The sequence below is a fragment of the Haliotis cracherodii genome, unplaced genomic scaffold (assembly GCF_022045235.1).
Source record: "Haliotis cracherodii isolate W230 unplaced genomic scaffold, xgHalCrac1.p SCAF_5, whole genome shotgun sequence".
NCBI classification, from domain to species: Eukaryota; Metazoa; Mollusca; class Gastropoda; order Lepetellida; family Haliotidae; genus Haliotis; species Haliotis cracherodii.
The window spans coordinates 58,228,112-58,255,842 of NW_027266308.1; the positions used below are offsets into that span (position 1 = coordinate 58,228,112).

General features: G+C 38.7%; 1 protein-coding gene across 1 annotated transcript; it reads right to left on the minus strand.

The window, feature by feature from the left end:
• Positions 1–1,727: 1,727 nt before the first annotated feature.
• Positions 1,728–26,672, minus strand: LOC139442109 (serine palmitoyltransferase 2-like). The gene is made up of 13 exons (XM_071222910.1): positions 26,548–26,672; positions 22,183–22,353; positions 10,959–11,113; positions 10,187–10,332; positions 8,605–8,729; positions 8,273–8,366; positions 7,651–7,756; positions 6,999–7,218; positions 6,534–6,660; positions 5,805–5,940; positions 5,488–5,617; positions 4,770–4,871; positions 1,728–3,924 (listed from the first exon to the last, which is right to left on the minus strand). Exons 1-13 carry the CDS (start codon positions 26,626–26,628, stop codon positions 3,922–3,924), a joined length of 1,596 nt encoding a protein of 531 aa, XP_071079011.1. The 5' UTR covers positions 26,629–26,672; the 3' UTR covers positions 1,728–3,921.
• Between the last annotated feature and the right edge of the window lie 1,059 nt (positions 26,673–27,731).

A 27,731-nucleotide genomic window follows, 5' to 3' on the forward strand; every position in this document is an offset into this window, starting at 1 on the left:
TTCACAACAGACATGCTGTGATAGTAGTCACCAAGACCCTTTCAGCCCAGGCACCCTACACTGATCATGGCTTGAAGGCCAGGCAAAATAAGCACAATCTAGAGACCATGGAATTAATAAGCAATCACTGTTGTAAGGCAGCTGAAATAAACAACATCAACTGTAAGTGAGGCAAGTTTACATTGAGTCCATGCCAGGTGAGCTAACAAAATCAGACAGAGGGTTGTAAATGTAATCCCTGCTAACTGATAGCATAGTGAAAGAGTTCCTTGCCAGCTCAATTTGTATTCTACATGGACAATGGATAACATTTTGCAGTGTTGCAGGTTACCACCACTGAAAATAAAATATCCACTCAGTCAAATGCAAACCATTTTATGTAGTATATGTCTTTTATGTCAAAGAAAAAACTGTTACGCTGTTTGAAATGGTGTGCCATATATACAACATAGAAATGAAATAGGCAACATATGCCGTCAGAAAAATCCCTATTAATATCATAAACATAAACAGCAAGACAGGAAGTCAGTATTGGAGATTTTTAACTGTTACTGATGTTTCTATTATGTTCTTTTAATCCCTACAAATAGAGCAATTTTCGGGACCAATCTGTTAATAATCTAGGGGGCCTGGGATTGTTGTTTCAGACAACATTTTCAGTCAATGCCTAAAACATCCCATGATGCCTAAAAACATGCCCCAAACAATTTTGGGAGATCCACAACTGATTTTGTGTGTGTAAATTATGAGGGCAAAATATTATTTTTCCAGCATTTTCAGGAACAGATGAGTTTAACAAAAACTTACTGCCACCCCCCACACCCAAATGAAATGAAATGAAATGGTTGACCCCTAATAGAAATAAGAAATGTGTCTGTTACTGTAACAAGGCTTACAGTTTATAGGCTTTGCAGTACGAGATGTGGAGTCAGCGCAAGCTGTACAAGAAAAAACAGCTGGAAGCACCATACACCTGACCTACAGTATAACAGGAAGCTGTGGATTGACTTTTTACAAAACTATAGTTACAACTTGCAATCTGTAGGAACAACAAACATATACAAGATTAATATTGTAAATACAAAACATTTTACATTACAAATTGACATACAGATATCTGTGCCCGTTAATACACAAAAGTAAACCAACTTAATTAATGTCTAATTTTTATTTCAATTGGCAGTTAGCAAAGTCATGTGTGATACACAATAACACATGTTGAGTACCCTGACTACAATATACAGTAACCATGGCAACAGTGGAGGGAATAGGTAATATATTGGGGAAAAATAATGTAATCTTGAATAGCCACTGCATCAAAAATAATCCCCATGCCACCACTCTTAATAGAATCAGTGTATCAGTAACAGAATCAGAACAAACAGATCACCTTGCACTAGTCAAGACATTAACATTTTCATCAACAGTTTCTCCTACCACAGCAACGACTAGCAACAGCAGCAGAACAGCAACAACAGCAGATCAGCAACAGTAGCTGCTCTGCACTGTGGTTTCCGATCACAAACAGTATCACCATGGTAACAAAGAACACTGGGGGACAGAAAGCATTTGACTAACTTTTGACTTTGGATTTGACTAACTTTCATGGTCATAGAAAAATATCAAATGATGATCTTGATATACAAAAATGACAGGCTTCAATAATTGTCTGATGATAACATATCTGAAGTTTGAGTGAGTCAGTTGAGTTTTAACACCACTATTTTCAGTTTAGATTTACCTTTTTTTATGGTTATCCCAAAGTTAAAAGTCATAAACATTTACCAAGGCTAAAAATTAAAATTCTTGGTTCTCAGGCACTGCCGCATCATCACAAAGTCTGCCAGACGTATTGTTTTTATTTCAATTTTTTTTAATTTATAAAATCTTTAAATATTCTGTGACCCCAACAGCAAAATGCTACAATACTTAAAAACAATGTGTGCAGTTACTTCCCTTTTCATGCGCACTGCTGTATTGCACATCTCCTGTGTTATGGTTATGGCGACAATAGGAGTTTGTGTGCTTGTTTAACTGTTTTCAAATTTGGTCAATGAAAACATGAAATTTGCGATAAAACATCACTAGACATGATGATTTACAAATTCAATGGTATTTGTGTATTTTATGCGGGACAATGTTTCATGCGCAGAGGATAAGATTTACATGTGTATTTGTCCCGTAAAATAAGCAGGAAATTGATGCTAATTTATATACCCAGTCTATAAAGCAAACCGGAATGAAGCACGTCATCAGCACATACAAAAACCCTACATTTGCAAAAAAAACCATGTGTTTGTCTTTCGCAGAAAAAAATGACATCGCATCCCTTCAGCAAATTCAGGGAAACGAACAGATTATAACAAACTTGGTCAATACAAATACGAAATTTGAGATAAAGTATCACCAGACATGATAATTTAGCGATTAAATTGTGTATCCAGTTCTGATTGGCATGGTTTTATATGCATAGATTAAGATTACCGTGTGTATTTTCTCGAAAACTAAGAAGGAAGTAGCAATCAGCTGCACACAAGTTTCTTGAAATCTACTGGTGATTCGTTAAAAAAATACCAAATAATGTAACTTCAAAGAATTTTGATACATGAGCGAAGAATTGTAACTGAATCTATATTCCAATATCATGTTATTTTAGTTGCAGCTTTACTTTACATGCGTGAAATAAATTAATAACCAAAAGCGTAGCACTTTGGTACAGCTGATCGCTATTCCGGATATTTTTTTGTATGGAACACTTTGAGCAATCACAGTTGATGCTCCTGCGCCCACGATTGCGAAAACCTTTTGCTGACATATAATAGTCAAACTACAAGAAATATGACTTTCAGCAGAGTCAATGTATGGCATTAATATATCCATTATCTTTCCACTGAAGTTTGTTTCAAGGCATCAATAGCGGTAATATGATCGTGGTGAGTTGTGCGATCTTCCGATCACTTCACATACTATTTTGCCGAAATGAATTGAAACAATATTGAATGAAATTTGTATAGAATTAATAAAATAGAATAAAAACTTATGTCCAGATATATAATTAACTCTTTTTACAACCAATACAGTGTAATTACATGATTAATTTGCGTACTTCAGCACAGATTTGTTGACATGGAATTTCTGGTGTTACATGCTCGCAGTAATGTCTTAATGATGGGGGAAAAAAACATAAAACACTCTTCAACCCTATGTTAAGATGACCCCCTAAACCACTTGAAAGCCCCCTACATCTAGTTAAGAAAAACTCGCCTGAAACACAGCCATATACCCATATACAGATTTGGATTCTTACTAGTTTGTATATAACCCAAAAAAGAAGAAGTAAAAGCCACCTGCCCGCACAATATTTTCATAAGCCATTGCCCTGAGAACCAATTCTTTTAATTTTTTTAGCCTAATATACCCAGAAACACAAACACATTATCTCAGGAATCCTAATCAGGCAATCTGGGATACAAATCTGCCAATGTTGTTAATATTTGGGAACCTTTTGTGGTGTTAAAGATCATCACTTCACAGTACTCATGAGTTATGAGACTTGAATGACCTTTATTGTATACTATGTATACTATGCAGTCTTCAGTGAAGCTACAAGAGCAGGTGAGCTGTTGAGATGATACGGCCCACTCCACTGCTTGTACAGATATGTTCATCATAGGGATAGGGTAATATAGAAAATAAACTTTGATTCTGCAGTGAAGACATGATCTGTGGAGAACAGAAAAATACGCTTTTGGCATTTGGTATGAAGTAATTGAAACAAATCCCCATCCAGCTCCTGGAGAAGTGATGTGTAGATGTTGAGCTGTTGACTTGGTCCTTCTTCATGCAGCATCTTGGGCAAGATGCCAGTCCAGAGGTGCCATTGTTGAAGTCTTGGAAGTGCAAGGTGGGTGGCAGAGGCAGTTACTGCAGAAATGAACAAAGTTGAACACATTCATAAAATGTCTTTAAAAAGACATGAGTCTTTGAGAAGGAGTGGGCAAATGATACTTCAGGAATATTACAAAATTATCATTGCAGCATGGACCATACAAACCAGTGGCAGACAGTGTGAGTGTTGGCAACAACAGCTTATGGTCAAAGGGAGATAACTCTAGATACCAGAAGTGATAACTCCCTGTCAGTTGAGGACATTCTAATGTTGCTATGTAACTGTAAGTAATGGTTAGTGATCAAATGTTTGTTACATGTAGCTAGAATATCTGGTTAGGCTGTGGGGATGTAACAGAGGTTGTGGGGATTGCAGTTTTGAGTCTGGATCTTAAATAAACAAGTCATGTTGTATGAGATGTGTCAAACCTTTCATGAGCAACCAATAATATTGTCAGAGTGTATTTGCACACTATCACACAAAAACCAGTGGAGGACGGTGTGAGCAACCTCTAATATTTTCAGAGTATAATGACAAACTATCGTCACAGTTGAGAGTTGAACCTCCCTGGGGGACCTCCTTGAAACACACGTCTTACTCAGCCTCCCATGTGATCACCCAATCCAATTTAATCGTCTCTTCAGACAAGTGATTAAGGTTTAGTGCTTTGAACAGTTTTATCACAGTGTTTTGACAGCACATTTCAGATTACATATGGCCACTGTAGGGGAGGTGATATGGACAGATGCTCTATCCACTTGACTACGGAGGCAACCATACATAGCTCTTCTCATTTCACAAATATATCCACACCATTAACCTTTCAGTTCTATACACAGATTCTGCCAAAGCTTAGAAATCATTTAGTGCGTGAACCTACCTCAATGAGCTTGATTGAGTCCTCAGAATACTGACGACGACGAGGGCGCCGGGAGTACTTAAGACACAGCTCATCGCCCAGCTGGTCGATGATGTCCAAAGCCTGCAGATCACACAAGAACCAAACAGTCAGTGAAGGAGTGAAATCATACTACACGAATGGTACTGTAATATTACGGCAATAGTATGTCAGCTTAGTATCACATTGTAACCATCTGATCCTTCCTTTAGTAAGCCTATGTGATAAGCATGGGGAGCTGAGGACCCATTCTGTTGTGGAATCTCCACTGGGAGAAAAACACATGGAAGGAAAGGGACCTTCTTACCCAAGCACCACCACAGGAAGACAAGAATGGGTCTCTCTCCTGTGACGTGGTGATGGTGGAGCTTTCTACCCTGGAATAACCACAGGAACTGGACAGCTGTTTAACTACATACCTAAGGGAGACAAACACTGGTGGTATGGGACACCTATTCTCCCTGAGCATCATACAGGGAGACAAGAATGATGGCATTGAGAACCTACTCTGCCCAAGAATGGAACAAAGAGAAGGAAACAAGGATGCAATGTAGCAAACATTTCCAGACATTCATGTATACATACAAACTACCTTGTAACTCAAGTCATCTTAACAACTGACATGATACATACACAATAAAACCGAAGTGTCAAGAGCATACAGCATGAGTAACAAAGCGCTACATTCCCCAACACTCACTTTGTCCAGCATCTCTTTGGTGTGAGCGGCAGACAGACAGAACCTGGCTCGAGATTCAATGATAGGAGTAGCTGGGAATCCAACCACCACAGTCCCCAGACCACGCTCTAAGGCCATTCTATTGAAGGCACTGCAACAAAGGTATACTTTCTGAAACTGTTCCTGTGGCTAAAGATCATTACTGACAAAAAGTCAAATTATTTTTCAAAACATAAACATTGAAATCTACTTGACAGAGAGTTACACTTATGCATGTAATATCGAGTTTTACGAGGAAGTCTTTTCTTTCGATGAGGTTGTGGCACTACATTACTTACGCTATTTTGGATGGTAAGAACACAAGCATAGGCACAACTGGAGAATCCTTATTGCCATAGACAATGAAGCCCATGTCTTGGAGTCTGCGACGGAAGTAGCGGACGTTCCAAGCTAGCTGTCGGACACGTTTCTCACCTAAGGACAAACAAGAAACACTATTCAGACTGTCCAGAAGTATCAAGCTCCCAGGGAAAACAAACTAGCATCAATCAGTGCATTAAACATGGAAAATGTGTAAAGTAAACTTAAGGGTGAGGGAGTGCCTGCTTTGAACAGTATTCCAGTCCTAGGACAGCTGGTACACTTAATGTGAGAGATAAACCTTAAGTGATGCAGGTGTCAGACATTTACCACTTTGATGAAACACACAAGAACAGGACTGACAACCTAGAAACATAATCTGGGTGAATCTGGGATTTGAACCCACAAGAGATGCAATTCTGCATCATTAATTGTAGTGCCTTAAGACGACTGGGACATTTATCGCCTCCATGCTGGAGAAGCTTACACCAGAGGAGAAAAAAATTCAGAAGAAACCAAGGACAGGTGTGGTGCTGACATACCATAGATCATAACTGGAGCGAATCTATATGAACCCTTCACCAACAGATCCTCCTCACACAGCTAAGGTATACAAATCCTTACAGCTAACTGTCATGACTTAGACAACAGGGCCCTATGACAAAATTAGGAACAGGCGAAAACAACAAATGCAGAAGTTGACCTACCAAGGTTAGTTCCATCTTTGCCCATGATAATCTTCATGGAGTGGATGATCTGCCTGGCTACGGGAGGGGAGATGGCACAAGCATAGACTGCGCTATGGGAGTTCACTTTTAAGTGTTTGATGAGGCGCTGGAATCAACAATAAATAAGACGTTGGAGTCGTTTACTACATCAGCAGTGGTAGAAAGTGGCATTAGTCCTTTAAGTCCTTGAGTAGGTGTGTTTGATACTGTGTTTACAAATAAACACCTATTCAAATGGCAAATTAAACAGAATGATTTGGAAAGAATGACTTTGTACTGCTAATTGGTATATCAAACAAAGAGCCGATTTCAGTTACTGACACTGACGCATATATAAATATATATCCTTCCCATAGAAAAAGCCATGTCATTTGACCTTGATCACTGGTCTCATCTCTCACAATCATTTTACAAAACATTTTGATGTTAATACTTGAAACCAACCTTCGTTCCTCCAATGTATCCTCCAGCTGAACCAAAGCTCTTGGTGAATGTACCCATTAACACATCCACGTCTCGTGGGTCAACATTAAAGTAGTCTACGACACCGCGGCCGTGGGGCCCCATGGCTCCGATACTGTGGGCCTCATCCAGGTATATGTATGCCTTGTACTTCTTCTTAAGGGCGATAATTTCAGGAAGTCGAACGACGGATCCTTCCATACTGAAAACAGAGGAAACTGGACTGCAGGCTGGGGGGAAGTATGAGAGATGAGAACCCAAGGTCCCTTCATTGTACATAGTTGTTGTTTGACATCAGTCAGCAATATTCCAGCTTACCGGTAAATAATTGAATCAGCAGAAGCTGAGCCAGGCAACCTGGTGGTTGATGACATTATCAACCCTTAAGTATGACATGATCAACACTGAGGTAGGTTGATATGATCAACCCTGAGGTATGACCACATGATCAACCCTGAGGTACGACAACATGATCAACCCTGAGGTACGACAACATGATCAACCCTGAGGTGTGATGACCTGATTAACGCTAAAGATATGACACTACCCGATATACTGTATCATGCCAATAGTTCATAAAGGTTTGCACAGATATTGGTGCACAAAGTTTTCCATTAAGATACACAGTAGTTACCTGTACACCCCTTCTACAACAATGAGTATTTTCTTCCATGGCCGGTGAGTACGAGGCTGCCCATGGACCACAGCTTCACAGAGTTTCTTTTCCAAATCTTTCATGTCTGAAAGACCCAACATTTGTGTACTGCATCAATACAAATTAAAGCAACAAATAACAACATCACAAAACACATCTTCTGTTTCCCATCTATGAGTGAGGTGAGTTAAAACTTTGATTTCAAGATCATGGCACTAATAGTATAGTGAGCAGCAGATGAAGAACTGTCACATTTTAACATGGGATATCATGGACAGACAGTTTACTGACTCTAAGCCAGGGGCCCAGGCTTATTGCTGGTGAATATGGACAAGTATAAGTTCTAGAGTTAAGAATTGGCTACAATCTTATCTTACTATGATCAGATATCTTAAGAATGGTATTCCATGAACATGATCAATGTAATACATGAATGGCTGCATATTGATGTTGAATGTGCTCATGCTTAATCATTTTCAAATCAATGCATGATTTGCGACAACCGATCATGGAATCTTACAATTGATCACAGACACTACAGATGAATGACCAAGCACCAAGGACCGATAATATTCACTGATGATCCCCAATCATTACTTACTGTTGTGCTTGTACACCCGGATTGTGGCACCACTGAGGCGCGAGCCCAGCACCAGGGAGGCGTGGTTCAGCTCATCACTCAGGATGAGGCAACCCTGCAACAACCACACACAACTGTTCTGAAGACCTCCGTATGTACATGCAACACCTACATTTGTAAACTGAAACTACTTATTTTCAAGGTATGAAGTTTGGCATTTGTGATAGAACTGAAGGGTTTGTCTGCAGTCAGTAGAATCTTCAAGATTGGCTGCCATTTTCTGCAAGTTAAAAAAGATTGTCACACAGAATCAACAATGATGTTGGCTGCAGACCTGTCTACTGCCCACTAACCTTTTTCACTAGACAGGGCATATTCATGGAGTTGGTGGCGAAGCCCATTGGGAAGGTGACAGACGCCTCGACTCCCAGGAATTCAGCCATCAACTCATCCAGTTCCTTGTGAATTTCCAAATAACCTGAAAAAACAGACAATGGTTGATCATACCATGCTTGTAATTTCACAGATGAACACTATCAACTAGCACACACCCACCTCGCCTCCATACACATGATGAAACTCACCCAGTCATTGTCTACTGGCACAAACACCCACCCCATCTTCCATACAACTCACCCAGTCATTGTCTACTGGCACAAACACCCACCCCCTTCTCCATACAACTCCCCCAGTTCCTGTCTACTGGCACACACACCCACCCCTTCCTCCATACAACTCACCCAGTTCCTGTCTACTGGCACACACACCCACCCCTTCCTCCATACAACTCACCCAGTTCCTGTCTACTGGCACACAAACACCCCCACCCCTACCTCCATACAACAACTCACCCAGTTCCTGTCTACTGGCACACACGCCCACCCCTACCTCCATACAACTCACCCAGTTCCTGTCTACTGGCACACCCACCCACCCCCTTCTCCATACAACTCACCAAGTTCCTGTCTACTGGCACACACCCCCCCCCCCCCCCTCCTTACAACTCACCCAGTTCCTGTCTACTGGCACACACACCCCCCCCTCCATACAACTCACCCAGTTCCTGTCTATTGGCACACACGGCTAACCCCTCCTCCATATAACTAACCCAGTTCCTGTCTACTGGCACATACGCCCACCCCCTCCTCCATACAACAACTCACCCAGTTCCTGTCTACTGGCAAACGCACCCATCCCCTCCTCCATACAACAACTCACCCAGTTCCTGTCTACTGGCACCCCCCCCCTCCTTACAACTCACCCAGTCCTTGTCTACTGGCACACACACCCACCCCTTCCTCCATACAACAACTCACCCAGTTCCTGTCTACTGGCACACCCACCCCCTCCTCCATACAACTCACCCAGTTCCTGTCTACTGGCACACCCACCCCTCCTCCATACAACTCACCCAGTTCCTGTCTACTGGCACACACACCCACCCCTTCCTCCATACAACAACTCCCCCAGTTCCTGTCTACTGGCACTCACACCCACCCCCTCCTCCATACAACTCACCCAGTTCCTGTCTACTGGCACACACGCCCACCCCTTCTTCCATACAACTCACCCAGTTCCTGTCTAGTGGCACACATGCCCAACCCTACCTCCATATAACAACTCACCCAGTTCCTGTCTACTGGCACACCCACCCCCTCTTCCATACAACTCACCCAGTTCCTGTCTACTGGCACACACGCCCACCCCTTCTTCCATACAACAACTCACCCAGTTCCTGTCTAGTGGCACACATGCCCAACCCCTCCTCCATACAACTCACCCAGTTCCTGTCTACTGGCACACACACCCACCCCTTCCTCCATACAACTCACCCAGTTCCTGTCAAGTGGCACACATGCCCAACCCCTCCTCCATATAACAACTCACCCAGTTCCTGTCTACTGGCACACCCACCCCCTCTTCCATACAACTCACCCAGTTCCTGTCTACTGGCACACACGCCCACCCCTTCTTCCAAGGTCGTGACTTCACAGGCATCAGCGCAGGGCCCCTTGTTCTCCGCAAAACCCAGGTAATTGTATGAGCCAAAGTTCATTGCCTGGAATTTCTTGCCAGTAAGTCTGAAATAGGCATATAATTTTTCATAATGAAAGTTCGTCGAAAAACACACCTTACAAATATCAATGACTTTCAACATTAATATGTATCAAGGCTAGCGTGTTTAAGTCATGTATCATATTAATCTAGATCAACTACTTAATCTTTAAGTTAATGCACAAACATTCAAAAGTTATGTGGTGAAAAGCCTTTTAGATGTCTTGTTCATTATCAGTGACCCTCAAGTGTCATGAACTAGTTTGGTGGTAAGGATCGGCGACGTGGCCAATTGAGAATAATCATACACTGATGGCATGGGTGAGTGAGTGAGTGAGTTTGGTTTTGCGCCGTTTTTAGCATTATTACAGCAATATCATGGCAGGGACACCAGCAATGGGCTTTACACATTGTACCCATGTGGGGAATCGAAATTGTACCTCAATCACTGGTTTGTCTGGCCCAGACTACTTGTGGGCTACCATCATAAAGCTGGAATAATGTGTATATCATGTTTCCGGATATCTGGGTACGGGATAAGCAGGGTTCCACTGTAGAGTGCAAAAAGGTACCACATGCCTGAACATGCTATTAACAAGATATATGTGTATTAATGATTAAAAAATCTCTCATGAATGTACAATGAACTTACTTAAAATTCCAGCCATAGTCATGTGTGACCAACTCCAATACTTCGAAGTTGGCCCCTGCACAGCTGGATATTGGTCGCGTCCAGCAATCCTTGATACGGCGGAATACATTCTTTGTATAAAAACTCTCCCAACTGGCATACAGCGGAACAAAGTCCTGTGGAGAGAAACATAATAATTTATAATCTCTGATAGGTAATACAATCATTCAAGACTTTCAATGTCTGACATTTTTCACTCATTTACGAATGTGATACGAATTGTATTAGCCTCATAGTGTATTCATTGCAGCCCTAATGATCACACACTTTGTATTTTACATGCTGCTGGCACAGCGGACACCCTGGGATTCCCATTTTAACTACCAGGAACGCAAATATACAGGCCAAGGTTAATACCTGCAGTTGACAACCAAGTGCTCTTGAAAACTTGATCCAAACTTGCTCGGACTGCTAATGGCCGAAGCTTAGTCACCCCTGGTCTTGGAGATATATTCTTTATCATGTTTATGGACATCATATCTCTTTGGATCATGCTATTTGTCTTAAAACCATTAGTATTGACAACTGTCTGGAACCACAGATTCACCGGAGAACAGAATGCAGTCGGCAACTTAAGCCACTTGTCCGAAGTCTAGTATACTTCTGTTCATTCTTGCAAGCTCAGCTTATAATGGTCCATATCATAACACTTCTGAAGCTGAAAGCCATGTTGGGGCAAGGAGACACAGACAGCGGATGTAATATTAAGAATAAAACTGCGTTATCACTATCCCCTGCCATGGGGCACATAAGAATGTTGTTTGTTCATACAGTAGAGAATATAAACTAAAAACAAAAGTCATATAAAACCTTAAAAATCAAACAATCTCATTAAAATCAGATCTTAGTTCTCGCTATCACTAAACAAAGATCTGAGGACATCCCATTACTGGTCACGTCAGAATGACCTTTCATCCAACCAATCAGAGCGTCGCTTACCAGATCATGAAAGTGACAGACGGAATGTGTTTTCTAATCATGCAACCTCGAAATATTTAACAGAGGTTATTACAAATGACAGTTATGGGTTTTATGATTTTATCCATACAATCTAGGCCATCTGTAAGCCATTCCAGAATGTTCTTTTTATCAGTTTTAACACTTTTAACCGAGAATACGTCAAAATATGTTGCGAAGCGTAGTCGCCAGTTTGAAACTAGTGTTGTAAAGCTCGAGAAAGCTGCATTCTGATTGGCTAATGATGATTTCTTGTCGGATGGTTGGTTTGTTGTTTTACGCCGCACTTAGCAATATTCCAGCTATATGACGGCGGTATGTAAATAATCGAGTCTGGACCAGACAATCCAGTGATTAATATCATGAGCATCGATCCACGCAATTGGGATCGATGACATGCATCAACCAAGTCAGCGAGTCTGACCATCCGATCCCGTTAGTCGCCTTTTACGACAAGCATAGTCGACTTTTACGGCAAGCATGGGTTGCTACCGCGGATCTTCATGGGTCATTTCACTGATTGGTCAAAGTTCGCGGAGGTCGTTCTGACGTGACCCGTAATGGGATGTCCTCAGATCTTTGTTTAGCGGTAGCGAAAACTAAGGTCTGATTTTAATGAGATTGTACACACAAAGAGTTAGTTCTCTAGAAAAAATAACTTGGTCTTGATGAGTATCTCTTAGATAAGCTAACTTCAGTAGTTTCTGAGAAAACATGTCCCTATTGCACACACTATGCACCAAGTAAAATAACATATGAAGGGTCATAACCCTGTAAATAAATAACTTATGGGACCAATTTTCAAACTCGGTCTTGACAAGTATCCCTTAGATAAGCATGCAAACTTTTATTCTGACTTAAATAGTTTTTGAGAAAATTTCTCCCCTTTGAGAAGCTGACAGACAGAAGGACCAGCGGACGGACAGACGCACTCTGTTCCCATATTCCCCGCCCCCGTTCATGGCAGAGGGATAACTTCCATATTCTCAGACAATCAGATATTTCCTATATTTGAAATATTTCATTGCTTGCAAATAACGTTTGCTCTTCTCTTTCCTTCCTAAGCACTCAGTATCCTCACAGCTCATGCAGTTACACTTGATACTGAACTGTTTTGAGACAATTCATCAAAAGATTAATTCATAGTTGCCATGAGTCTACTACTGTACATGCTGTACAAGCTCTGAAAACATTTTTAGAGAGGACCAGATGGCGACAACACCACCATTAACAGGACAACAGAATGTGATAATGAATTTATCACAAACTGCTTTCACAAGGTGCAGCTGGTTCCTGTCATTCCCTGATTTATCAGTAACCATGGTGACAATATTTACTACCCAGTTTGGATGACACAGTTGGATGGTGAATGCCTGTCACGTTTACTGGCAGATTTAGTCAATGAGGCACGTTTACTGGGTGATTAAGTCAATGAGGCCACACATCCTTACATACCAATTTAATATTGTTGACCTGCCCAAATGCATATCTATTTCTGCATGAAAAACTGAAAACCTTTTTTTGCAGTAATTCAAATAAATGAGAAAGTGAGGTAATTGCATTTAGTAGTATAGGTCATCATTACCTATACTACTCATTTTTATATTTCACATTTCTAACATTTATAAAAAAAAATAATTAAAATTCAAACGAATAAACATTAGTGTAGATAATGAGACTGCTAGAGTGGGGAGTACTGTATTCCCATATTATAATTTCACTATGTATGAACAAGCTTGCTGTCATGCAACTGGCAGAGAAACAATTTCTTAAAATTCTCTTTGTAAATGAGATCATTAGGCTATGTGGCACCCAAGCAAAGAAATACCCTAATATGATATAGCTTACAACAGTCTACCACTGAGCTATCGGGACAACTTAATTTTTTTTGTTTCTACACTTGATATAACCTTGGAAGCAATGTCTGTCAGCGCTTAGTTACCTATACAGGTGATAATACCAGTGATTGCTGACCCCAAATTACAAAGGAAAATGCCATGATACTGAAGACTGCTATATAAAACCTGGTTTAACACTCTATAGACTTATCTACCCACTGTAAGAGTCATACAGCACTTGCCCACCCCACCCCAAAGTTGTTACATTTACCGTATTTAAGAAATAAACGAGCCTTGAGTGGTTTATTTCCCTGCAGTGTTTTGAAGTACTATAAACAACGAGTACATGCTTTAAAAATATTTACCCGTATTTAAATAATGATAACTCCCTGAATAGAATCTGACCACAGCAATGTTGAACAAGTCCATTTTATGAACAGGGGGATAAATTTGGTCTTTCCCGCATATTCTCACAATTTTCACATCAATTATCCGTTCTTTTCTCTTAATATCGATTGTCATATCTCTCCCATTTTGGAAGCAATCGTTTATCTAGATGCCCAGCTACAACTTTGGGGAACAATTCATGAGACACTTCCCTCTCAAAAATAATGTTGCTCAGTATACTACGTCATCACGTTGCAAGCCTATGTTCTAAATCTCCAGAAATGATGTTATGATAGAAGAACAATATTTTAACGTGAAATGAACCACGCTTCGTTCTAAATTGTTCTTGCTATTTATCGCGTAGCTATCTTATATTTTGCCATAATATATGCACAGGTAAACAGAAAATGGAGATTAGTCTAAAATTGGGTCAGTGGGTCCTTAGTGAAATAGGATACTTAATAGGGGGAATACGGTATATCATTGTTTATGGGTGGGAATGCTGACACAATTTTGGCACAGGCTTCCTTCTAGATAAGAGTATGTTGGTTGAGAGAGTGTTTTTACACCATGATAATACAACCATAAAGTCTGATTGAGCTGTCGGTGTAAATGGTGTAGATGTTTGTTCTTGTAGAACCCACTCAAACATTAATCAATAATGTTGTATTGGAGTTTGTGCTATTACAATTAGGGGATAGTCACAATTTGATGCCTAGAATTTTCATTTGGGAACCAATAGTGTTAGCCAGAGGTAACGAATGTTGAAATTTCCGGGTTTCATATATACAATAATTGATAAGTAGGATAGAATTGTATTTTTTAAAAATGCATTATTATTTATTTGTATTATGTGTTGTGAGTAATATATGGCAACAGTTGGTAAAACTGTATGAATATGAATAACATCAGGGATTTATCTGGACCTGCTTAGACAAGGTTCTTAAACACCTTTGGTACATATTTTTCTGTGCTTCAATACTTTGATTAACAAGAATATGTCATTTAGGAAAAAAACTTCAAGGCTTTTCAAGCTATTTGGGTGATTTTAAAGGTTTTTCAAGGTTGACACTAAAAAACAAGGCTTTTCAAGAGGGACCTTAAAATACCCCAGTGATAGCAATAGTTATTTGAATACTTTTTTCATCTGTACTTAATTATTGACCATAAAAAAATGATATCGATCCACTCTCCTACCCAGAGTTTTCATCCGTTTCATGATTGACAAGTCTACACATTTTCATAAACATATGTCAAAGAATGGTTTACTTTCATTGAGAAAGTATGCAAATACGTAAAAATCTACTTGTTTTTGCGTAGTTATCCTATGTTTACATTGGTTGTACGGCTCCACGTGCTGTCATCGAAGCCCAACGGGGAGCTAGCGACACGGTCACTTTGATGCATAAATATAGATTATCATGCAACTCAGTGTCGCAGTTGTAGTAGCATATCTACATAGTTATGCAAAACAATATGTAAAGCGCCCCCAAATACTTGCATTAGTCCGTTCTATACTGATTTCTGAAAAAGCGCGTTTGTTTACAAACAAGAGAAAAGTCCGGTCACGTGATATGCAAATTAGCCTGTGGCAGTGGTGTTATGCTGAGTCACCACTGCGACGGAGTGTGATATCGATCGTCACATAAAGCAAAATGGCGGTCAAACAAGATTCAATATACGACTAGCTATTGAAAACAATAAGATCTGCAAATCCTTATTGTATGTCAACCAATTGAAAGTCGTTAGCCATGACTTACAAATGATCGTCCAGACTTTGAGGGTCTGCTTGACTGATCTGCATCGGTCGACTGGCTGTCGTCATGCTTTCGTTACTTGTCTGAGGTTACGTATCGTAGCATTGTGAGGATAATGAGGTACATCGATGATGCAATGTATTTATGTACAGTTGTAAACACCTTTCACTCAAATTAACAAGATGTTCTCAGTAATTAATCCTCGATTAATCAGTGTCAACTCAGTTTATTGCCTTTTACAGTGATTGACCGATTAGACTATCATGTAGGTATGATGTATTTACAACAATCAAAGAAACAAAGCTTGTCAGTGTAGGTAATCTTCATTGTGTTACATCTGCAGACAGAAACTGCGCAGTCCTAACTGTTGATCATGTCCAGTCAAAATTTAAGAATGTCCGGACAATACTTTTTAAAATGTCTGGACAGAAAAATTTAAATGTCCGGTAACCAATATTTTAAACCGGACATTTGAGATTCCCAATCGGACATGTCCGGCGCATATGAGGGTTTCCGGACCCCTGTTTCTGTTCATTGTCAACTTTAGGGGGGATTATTCGCAAGTACAATTATAGATCATTTACAAGGGATGTTTACCACGATCAACTGTTCATTTCATTTGCATGTGGGAGACAACGATCTGCAGGTATCAAATTTCTAGGCCTTCGACAATGTGTGTTTACATCGTAATTGAATATATATACAAAGTGATGAGACATGACAAATATATTACAGATGTATTTACATTCCGGAATGAGGTAACATATGGTGTTGTCAATTTTGCGGTCTATTTCCATCTGTCATGTGTATACCGTGTCAAAGAATGTTTTGTTGATCTTTTGTTTTGTTCATCATATGCTCATTAAACAATGCTGCTCCAGGTTCACTCTTTTGTTTCATTCGCAAAATTTCAGTCATTCAGAGGACGGCGTTCTTGAAATGTGCAGCAGCTAGAAAAGGTTTATGAGTAACTGGAAGTTGAAAAGACAGCGGACATTCAGTTAAATTTGAATGATTGAGTCACACTTTCAAATATTTATGGAGATATCTGGATGCAAAGGTATCATCGATCATAGCATTTTCTAAAATCACTGAATCCAACTTGCTGTTTGGGCCAAGAAATAGTTAGTGTAATTCATGCAGACGGCCTTTCTTGTACGAGATTACGTTTGTGTTGTCTCTTCTAAAGGCTAGGGAAATTTAATCTAAAATACTATCATCTGTGAAATGTGATTATTTTTATAGAGAAAGAATTTGAGGTATATCCATTAAGTTTTTCTTTTGTTGTCATTCCAAAATCGAAATTTGCTTGTGTTTAGAAACTTTACCCGTAATTGTCTTTTTCTACTCTTGTTTTCGGCACAGACGTATACATACAGAGCTCCAGATAACTTTTTGAGCAATTGAGTTTTTACTCTTGGGTTTCTATTTTAATTGGGTTGTCACCATGGTCACATTTTTCACTGGGTAACCAATATTTTTTCACTCATCCATTCATCTCTGTATTTGTTTTCCCCCAAAATAAATGAACATTTTAAGATTAAAAAAAAAATGAAATAATGTTTTAGATGTATTTAACATGTATAACAGTTCTAAATATAAAGGCTTGACTCAGAAAGTAAATTAGCTCATAAGTGTGTTTCGGAAATTAACTCTGTTGTATGCATGCTTAAAAAGCTTCATTAGGTATTTACGCGTGCTGTTCTATACATTTGAGATTTTCATTTAATGCATGCGTTTCTGTACACAAGATAATTGAAAGTATTTGGGTTTTGAATATTTTTGGGGAGTATTTACGCAAATATGCAGCTTATCTGTAGCTCTGCACATACATTTACATTTTGGATTTCTGTGGGGCTGGAAAAGTTTCTTAAACACAACTTGTCCTGCAGGGCAAGTAAATTATATTTGGTTCTTGTCATGCAATATTTTCACTTGCCCTGGTAAATGTCATCAAGCTTTATGTTTTCAGTTATAATATATGGCAGACTGTACAAAATACTTCCCTGACCATTGAAACTTGCTCAACGATGTGTCTTGCACAGTTCTTTTTCTTTTTTTACAGTCGTACTGTTTTGGAGAAACTTTCCTTTTTTGGCTTGTTTGTTAATTAAACCATATTTTTTGTCAATAACCCACATCCATGATCAAAATTATCCATATGTCAGCCATTTGCCTCACAAAATCAATCATCAGCTGTTCATCATCGCTTTGAAATTTGAGCATCAGTATCGAGTTGCTTACAACAAAAATAATATATATAATTATCTCTCTTTAAAATCTAGTCTCGATACCTGCTGCATAAACACACTTCCTGTTTATTTCTGTAACAGTCAGTTGCCAAGTATGTCGCCTTTTTTTGATATGAGCGACATGTATTTCGTTGTTAATACTTAGAGCTGGCGAGAGATAAAAATATATTTTAGGTTCAAAATTTTCTTGCATATTTTATTAAAAACTGTTTGTTTTAAACAAATGGAGATGAATTGAAATATATGTACTCGCCTGGTAGAACAAGTGTTTCTTCCATTCTTTCTCGCCCTTAACATGATGGCACTCGTCAATACGAGTGGACGTGTGGATTTTTCTAGCCCTGTTCTTCCAGGAATCAAGTGAAAAAAGATATGATGGACAGAGAGACCAGATGATGATAATGTATTCCCTCGTATTATATGCCGGGTGGATAAAAATGTGTATTGTACAGAAAATACAGATGGTCAGGCTTAGTATGTGGTGCTTATAAACATCACTTGAAGATTAGTCTAAAATTGGGTCAGTGGGTCCTTAGTGAAATAGGATACTTAATAGGGGGAATACGGTATATCATTGTTTATGGGTGGGAATGCTGACACAATTTTGGCACAGGCTTCCTTCTAGATAAGAGTATGTGGGTTGAGAGAGTGTTTTTACACCATGATAATACAACCATAAAGTCTGATTGAGCTGTCGGTGTAAATGGTGTAGATGTTTGTTCTTGTAGAACCCACTCAAACATTAATCAATAATGTTGTATTGGAGTTTGTGCTATTACAATTAGGGGATAGTCACAATTTGATGCCTAGAATTTTCATTTGGGAACCAATAGTGTTAGCCAGAGGTGACGAATGTTGAAATTTCCGGGTTTCATATATACAATAATTGATAAGTAGGATAGAATTGTATTTTTAAAAAATGCATTATTATTTATTTGTATTATGTGTTGTGAGTAATATATGGCAACAGTTGGTAAAACTGTATGAATATGAATAACATCAGGGATTTATCTGGACCTGCTTAGACAAGGTTCATACACACTTGGAACACTAAAATGAGGGCCTTTTCAAGGCTTTTTAAGACTGCCAACAGTCATTTTCAAGGGTTTTTAAGTTGAGTTATAAGCCTTAGTCTGTTAATATTTGATTAAATCCAGCATACTAAATATTAGTCATAGGACCTAAAACACAGTGTGACGTATGACCATCACACATTTTCCAAAAGGATTTATTTTTCAACCAACCAAAAAATAAATTAAGTCTGTCATGAATTCTTCAGGGTCTTTGACACACAAATGTATCACTGTAGCAAACCTCACTTTAACACCTTTGGTACATATTTTTCTGTGCTTCAATACTTTGATTAACAAGAATATGTCATTTAGTAAAAAAACTTCAAGGCTTTTCAAGCTATTTGGGTGATTTTAAAGGTTTTTCAAGGTTGACACTAAAGATCAAGGCTTTTCAAGAGGGACCTTAAAATACCCAAGTGAGATGGGAGATTCTGAACCTGAGGAAAATCTAGACTTGCTTCATGCAGAGCTTTTACAGAAAGGGCTGAAAGGAAAATATTATGGTTCAGGGACTGTGAGACAGACAATAATTATAACTAATGTTTTGGGTGAGAGAGTATGGTTTTATGCCGCTTTTAGCAATATTCCAGCACTATCAAGGCAAGGGACACCAGAAATGAGCTTTTCCCATTGTACCCATGTGGGGAATCAAACCTGGGACTTCAGTGTGAGGAGCAAACAGTTTAACCACTAGGCTACCCCATTGCCTAAGATATTAAAGAAATTAGAGTACTATACATTATAGTTATGATTTTGTTTGTTTGTTGTTTAACACTACACTCAGTAATATTACAGCTATATGGCAGCAGTCTGTAGTTGAGTCTGGACCAGAAAATCCAGTGATAGACATCATGACATTGATCCATGCAATGGGATACGATGACATGCATCAACCATGTCAGCGAGCCTGACCACCCGATCCCGTTAGTTGCCTCTTTTGACAAGCATAGTCGCCTTTTATGTGTGTTAGTCAAAGTGGAGATTTTAGAGAGAAGACATGACACTCTTGATCAGCCATATTAATCAATTTTGGTTTGTGATCTCTGATACAGATTAGAGGTGTTTGCAACAACAGAAGCTACCTTGTTACCCCTATTTCCTCCAGGCATCTAAAGTCTTAAATACCCCCCTTTACTTCGAGTTCAAAAATATTATTTCCAGACCTTGACCTTATTCAAGACAACTTTTTTAAAGTCCAACATTTACCAAGTCTCAGGATTGTACGAGTAAAAGTGCAACAGTAATAGGAAATGGATTTTCAAATACCAATATTATATATACAGTTTTAAAACACGGGCTATAGGCCATCAGTAACCAAAGCTAGGCCACCTCGTTGGGGACATAGGGGAAAACTTATCTTGTTTAATTGGAATGGCACTAATCTTGTTCACATATCCTGGATGCTTGGGAAGAGATTACAATATCACAATAGACGAGCCTGTATGGGGGCTAAATCTTAAGGAGCCTAAGCTTACGGTTATTCTAATATAGGTGATGACAGGTTTACTTAAATATACAATCCATAAAACTATGTAGACATAACTTTTGTCTTATTGAAAAGTATGTCTGGGTGATGGGTTCTTGTCACCTCAGGCTGGTGTTACCTTAGGCAAGTCTTTATCCAGAAACTATAACTGAAACTAATATCTTATATCGGCAATTTCCCTGTATCCTAATACATTTGTTTTGTTTGTTGTTTAACACCGCAATATATCACTTCTTTTGGATCTAATTATTATAGGAAACCTAAACACCATGATTATGAACGAAACACCATGTTTCAGAATAACCTCCAAGATAACTTTGACCTTTGATAGACATGGCAACAATAGTTCATGTAGTAGGATTTGTTGGGATACATGCAGGTATAAAATTTCATGCACAGAGGTGACCTTGACTCAGAAATTGAAAATAACCATATTTTACAAAAACCTTAACGCTGACCTTGACCTTTGACTTATCTTGTCCAAAACACTTTCAAAGCCAAGTGCCACCCTAGAGAAGGTACTAGCCTATACCATGTTTAATGATAAATGCATTATTACATTTTGAGAAAGTTACCATAAACTTGTTTTGCAAGTATTTTCAATCTCCCGACCTTGACCTTTTTGTGACATGAGACATGTGCCATGAGAATTCCCCAGGGTCATGAGGAAGAATGATCTCTAATGTCAATTATTGTTTTTGTAGTAGACTTTAGAAAAATCACAAAACAAAACATTAAAGCAGTCCTCTTTCACAGGACTGCTAATTAATACTATTGAAGCATTACCAGATTACCTGACTACTGGTCCATGTGGCAAGTTTTGAGTTATTTCATGAGCTGCAATTGAGTTTGCAAGAGACAAAGATTTTCAAGATTTTCATAGGCATTTGTTCTATACCCTCAACAAATCTTAACATTATCTTTAGGACATTTTCAAAGACAATCAGTCAAGGTATCAAAATGAGGCAGATACGAAGGACCTACTCGTCCTGATTTACGAGAGGGGCAGCCATGCTGTGTGTATGCTGTGGCATATGTGTGTATGCATATGAAGGACCAATTTGTTCCCTGATTTATGAGTGATTGAGTTTGCTTTAACCCTGCTTTGAACAGTATTCCAGTTATATCATGGTATGTTAGCTTAATGTGAAAGGAAATCCTAAAGTGATGGAAGGTCTCCGACGTTTATCACCTTGGTGAAACCCACAAGCACAGGTATGGTGCTGATAAACCTAGAAACATAATTGAAGTGAACCTGGACTCGAATCCATAATCATAGGTCTCTGGGGTGCCCAAGAGACGGAACTCTGCACATCTAATTGCGGAAATTTAGATGACTGGGCATCCCGATCTCCCATCCCACCCAACCACATGATGCTGCACCAAATGGTGCCCTGAATAATTGGTGATGTTCTAAATGTTCAGAGTGGCATACCTCAAGTCCAGGTTCATTGCCTGCTCTCTTCTCCCATTTTATGTACACTCGGTAATATTCCTTGATGTGACCAATCACCACCAGGATGCCATAAGCCAGATAGGTGATAATGGCCACCAAAAGTGGCGTCTCTTCAAAAGACTCATAAAAATCATCTTTCCAGCTTTCTTCCTGAAAAAGAAAACAAAAGACAAAGGGAATTAAAGTTAATTATTGCTTCAGTTAATAGGAATTACAAACAAGAAATGGGTTTAGTTATTATTCAACGCAAGTCATTATTTTGATTCTGAGGACAATATCGCCTTTAAGCATGTTAACATGTGAATCATTTTCAACAATAGGGCATGCTGACATGCCCCATATATTCATCAAATTACAACTTACCATTGTGCTGAAGTTACCATGATAATATACTGTAGACACAGATTCATTTTATCACATGCTCTCAATAAATATACTCGACTTGACTGAAGCAATCTTAACCACTGCATCATATCTTGTGACCATTACTTTTAACAACATATAGAGAATCATGCCAAGTGTCATGCAAGTTTAAACATATCAAGAAGAGTTGATAAAAATTACAAATATCCGAGGACTGCAGATAATATTATTAATTTTATCAAAATATCAATGGGTCTTGATATATTTGTGCTTAGCAGACATGAGGGTGAGATTCTATTTATCATCCACTCGGCTTAACCTTACAAAACTAGGAGCCTAGAGGACCCCCCAATTACTAATTTCAAGGGTCCTTATATGAAATATGAGGGTCATGTAAAGTGATTAATGGTGTAGTGGACTGTACTGTAAGATTTAAAATTTACTTTAATTACAGGATCTATATATTTCTTGCTGAGAATTTGGTACAATGAATATTATTGTGCATCCCTCTGGACCACATACTGGATGCACATCTGTGCATCGGGTAAAACTCTGCATCCTTCTGCCAACTTTCTCAGTTTGTACACAGTAATAACCAGTGTCTTGAGTGTACAAGTACAGCCAACCAGGGCCCCATACCACAAAGCAATCTTCGCACTAAGATGATCGTAACTCCCATACTTTAACACAGGCTTAGGACAATCAAAGCACTAAGATTTCATTTCTGCTAGGATTTAAGTGACAAAAAATATGCTTAATGACTTGGTGTTGTAGATCACCGAATAAGATTCTCGAGTGTCACTGCAGATAAAACTATTGAAAGATGTATGCAATTTTCAATCGCACTGAAAGAATGTTGATGCAATATCCATGACAACTATAATGTGACAACTGCACATTTCACAAAAAGTTCAAGAACACTCGAATTTTTCAGCTGACTATATTTAATCTGTCATGGCCATATTGTTGCCATCAAACTCAAGAGCTTTCAAGCCATTAGCTGTTAGGTGTTTGAAGGCTCAAAGTATTTCAAACGTACTGCTCCAGTCATGTTTAGTATGTACAGGGATAACGCTGAAGCCAGCTACACCTGAAGGCGTGTGTGCATCAGAGCATTGACAAAATGGTCTATATATACAATATAATAACAAGGCCATGTGACAACCTCAATACTGTCCACAGCCAAAGTTTTACTGCTGGAGGTGTTGGAATACCATGCCTGAGTGGTTAGCTGTTTGACAAGTATATATTTACATAAACCCATATTTAAGTTGATTCACAAACAACTGGTATCACTAGCAAATGTAAAGAATATCAACACACTTGTCTTTTAATAAATGCATCTGAATTTAACTGCTCATTACATTTCAACTTTATCCTGGATTTGTTAGAAACTGGCTTTCCTTGTGATAGTGGAACACATTAAACCCTTTATCATTTATATTATTGCAAATAGAATATTTCATAATTACAAAAGCAACTATTGCCTCCATTCCAAATCCAGGTTTAACCTCAATGTTGACAAAGTGCATTATACAAGGTGAAATATACATAGACGTAGTCATCTTCCCGAGCCAAGGGTGTCAAATGACAATAGAAGTCCAGTTTCCACCTTTGCCGATCGAGGCTGGAATTCCGGAGTTACATTTTGGCTGGACTAACGAGTCTATGCATAGTCCAATCAAAATAGCGTAATGAACGAGACATTTGGTTCGTAAACAACAAGCAGATTTTGGTCAACTGCAGGATTTGCAAAGCATGTGTACCGCCAACTGGGCGTCGACAGATAATATTCCCAATCTTTTTTCATGTTTTTAATGAAGGTGCTCAATTGATACGATGCACTTTGCGAGGTTTTATTACGACGGTTTTATTACGACACAGATCTCAATTATTGATCAGATTGTCTTCACTGAACGCCGCCATTTTGTTTGAAGCATTGATATGAGAGATGGAATCTGGTTGGTCACTGGTGACGCTACGATTGAGCACAGAAATTCCAGTCTTGTTTGGCAAGGGTGGAAACTGGACTTTTAAAGTCAGTTAACTCCCTTGCCTCGAGAAGATGATACGTAGTACAAAAGTAAGGACAAGTTAGTTTTAGTAGATTACTTGCGAGAAGACAAGTGAAAATGTTTTCATTTCCACACTCCCGATGAATCATAATTACCCAGGGTTTTACTAAATGCATTGTATTGATTCCAATATACATAATAATTGAGAACAGACACCAATAATATATGCACTTCAAAAGGGACGTAAAAATAATGTCCGCTGTTAGAAATTTTGCAAATTACATTAATTAGTTTTCCCTTCACATATTTATTGAAACACTAGTCACACAGACATTCAGCATGTGGACACGAGCTGGTAATATTACAGCTTATCTCATCCAATCAGGTTATCACAGGAGGCACATCGATAGGCTCTTATACATTTGGCATAAGCAATGCCAGGACCAACCCATTGGAGTTTGGGGTGAATTATGTATGAACAAATTAACTTTGTTTTATATTTTAGGCTTACATTAATGGCCACAGTACTGTGTCAGAAAGTGGCACCAGTCTTATCGTCCTTGCCAAACAGCCCAATAGTTAAGATGTCATAAGGACTAGTAGTTGAAATTTTCCTTTTTAAGGATTTTGCTATATATCATTATAAGGACTAGTGGACTAAAACTGTTAGTTTCTATCACTACAATAGCAATGAATGATATCTATATTTGCAAAATGTCATTTCTGCAAAGGGGGCCATCATAAAATTGACAAAGTAAAATTTTTGACAATTCTTTATGATCATGATAGATTTATCATGTTTATAGAAATAACTGAAATACTTCTTTCAATGGCATTTAGAAGTTGGAGTGATGATCGCATTAATTGTAACAAAAAAGTTGTTCATCCATAGAACTCGTCTTCCTTCAACTGAAATATTGTTGCAGTGCTATTAATGTTGAGAGTCTAAAATAAGTAGTGATGAAAGTATACAAATGCACATTACATAGCATACATGATAAAAAGTAGCAAACTTTGGTAATGAATTTTTTTAGAAAAGATTTATTTTCTTTACTAACAACATATGCCGTACCCAAGTTGCACTTTGCCGTTCATAAGATATGCTAGAAAAGTATCATGCCCAAATATAACTTTAGACTGACTGCCTGACTTTTATACTGCTTTTAGTATTAGCAATATTCCATCAATATCATCGCCTGGGCACCAGAAAAGGGTTTCACTAGTTGTACCCATGTTGAAAATTGAACACATGCCGTTTATATGATGGCAATTACAGTTAGCATGGTTAGGCCTAGTCAACAGAATGTTTCACAGAATAACAGAAATTGAACCAGTAAAACATTAACACTCAAAATTAGTAAATAAAAACATTTGCTCACAATTTCATAAAAACTAAAGTAAGCATGTACATAAAAAGTAGATTGTAGGACATATTCGAAATGAAACGAAACAAATGATGACAACTGGTTAATGGACAGTAGGTCACCACAGAGTCATGAGTCATGAGTCATCCAAATAGATCTGTATCAAATATGATCAGTATCTCGTAGTCCTTTTACTTACTGGTACAGATCAAAATATGTAAAGGAAATTTACCACCAGACTTTCAACAAGTAAGCTCAGTCTCATCTGATCTCGTGGGTACACGACACCAACCGGATCTAATATACAGAGCCTACCTGTTGTTTACTGAAGTATTTAACAATAGGCTATTCATTTCTAGTTCTTACTGTTGTGGCCGTTCTTTAATATGTAATAAATGAGGCAGAGAATAGGGTTACACAGAATCTACGGAACACTTTCTAGTAACAGCTATGAGAAGACAATGTTCAATCATTATTTTCGGAAAAACAAGAAGATCAACAGATACAATATATATCCACATGCATTCACCTGAGCAAGGCTTAGGCAATGTCTTGCTTGAATATCTATCGTCTGCAATCTACTACAAATGCATTTTGCTCACCTTCGCATGTTTCCCATTTAGTTTCCCGTTTAATCCGTTAACATGACCATTCTTCTGCTTAATCAACCCATTTCCCCCCATGATGGTGAAAATATTGTGGATGCTGCCCCTCCCTGCCGCTCAACCATCTGATGGCCTTGTCATAAACGTTACCTTGTTAGCCATTGGGTAGGGCCTACGATTGTAGCCAATCACTGTTGAGATAACAATTGCACCATCAAAGCGCACCAGAGATTAAAATATTCACCGTGGTAGCCTTGCCATAGCTCCTTTGTATCAGGATATATATACATAAATACTTTGCCAGATCTAAAGGATAATAACACAAAAACAATAAATATCACCCTCCTCAAACTCCCATATCGGAATTCTCGTCGCAAGAGCTCAAACAATTATAATAGGAAGTAATTTTCTTCGAACATTGATAAATGAATATAACTTAGGTAAGTCTATGCGCGACACGTGATGAATAAGGTGAATAATTCCAACAGGTACATGTCATGTATCGTGTCGAATTGCTGGTTATTCTACATTAATGGAGTTTGTTAATTGTTTTGTAGAGTCGCCTGCTAACATTGACACAATTTCGAAATATAATTGTCTTGTCCGCTGTCAATAACGCAGTTGCCACATTGATAAAAAATCATCCACAATATTTCACAGAACACCAATATATCACCCAATAATCAACCGCTGTTCATTTTTTCTGTGTGGCCAACGATTTCATGGGTATAAAGAACAGGTATATTTTTTAAAGATCCTGGGTGCTCAGAAAGAATCGGAGGAGAACCATTCACCAAAATACAAAGTTCTGGTTTGGGGTAAAAAAACGTATATTTTAGGGAGAGTCGATAGTCGTCTTTTCAGTGGTTCCGGGGAAGATGTGTGTAGATCCGAGTGGGTCAGTTACAGTGTTTATAGGTGTGACGTGGCTGGTTGTTCAACGTGTTCAGACGGCAGAAAATGAGCACTCATGATGTCCACTGCAGGTTCTCTGACCAAGACTCGGATTATTTACAGGTCGCCGTAATATATGGCTAGAATAGCATTTGACGACTGCATAACCAACATTAACGCAGGCACGCGTGCGCGCACACACGTGTATTAATTACCAATGAATTAATTGACATTAAAACAAGTTTGTATCAGTTTAAGTATTAAGTGGCTTTACGTTTTGATTATTA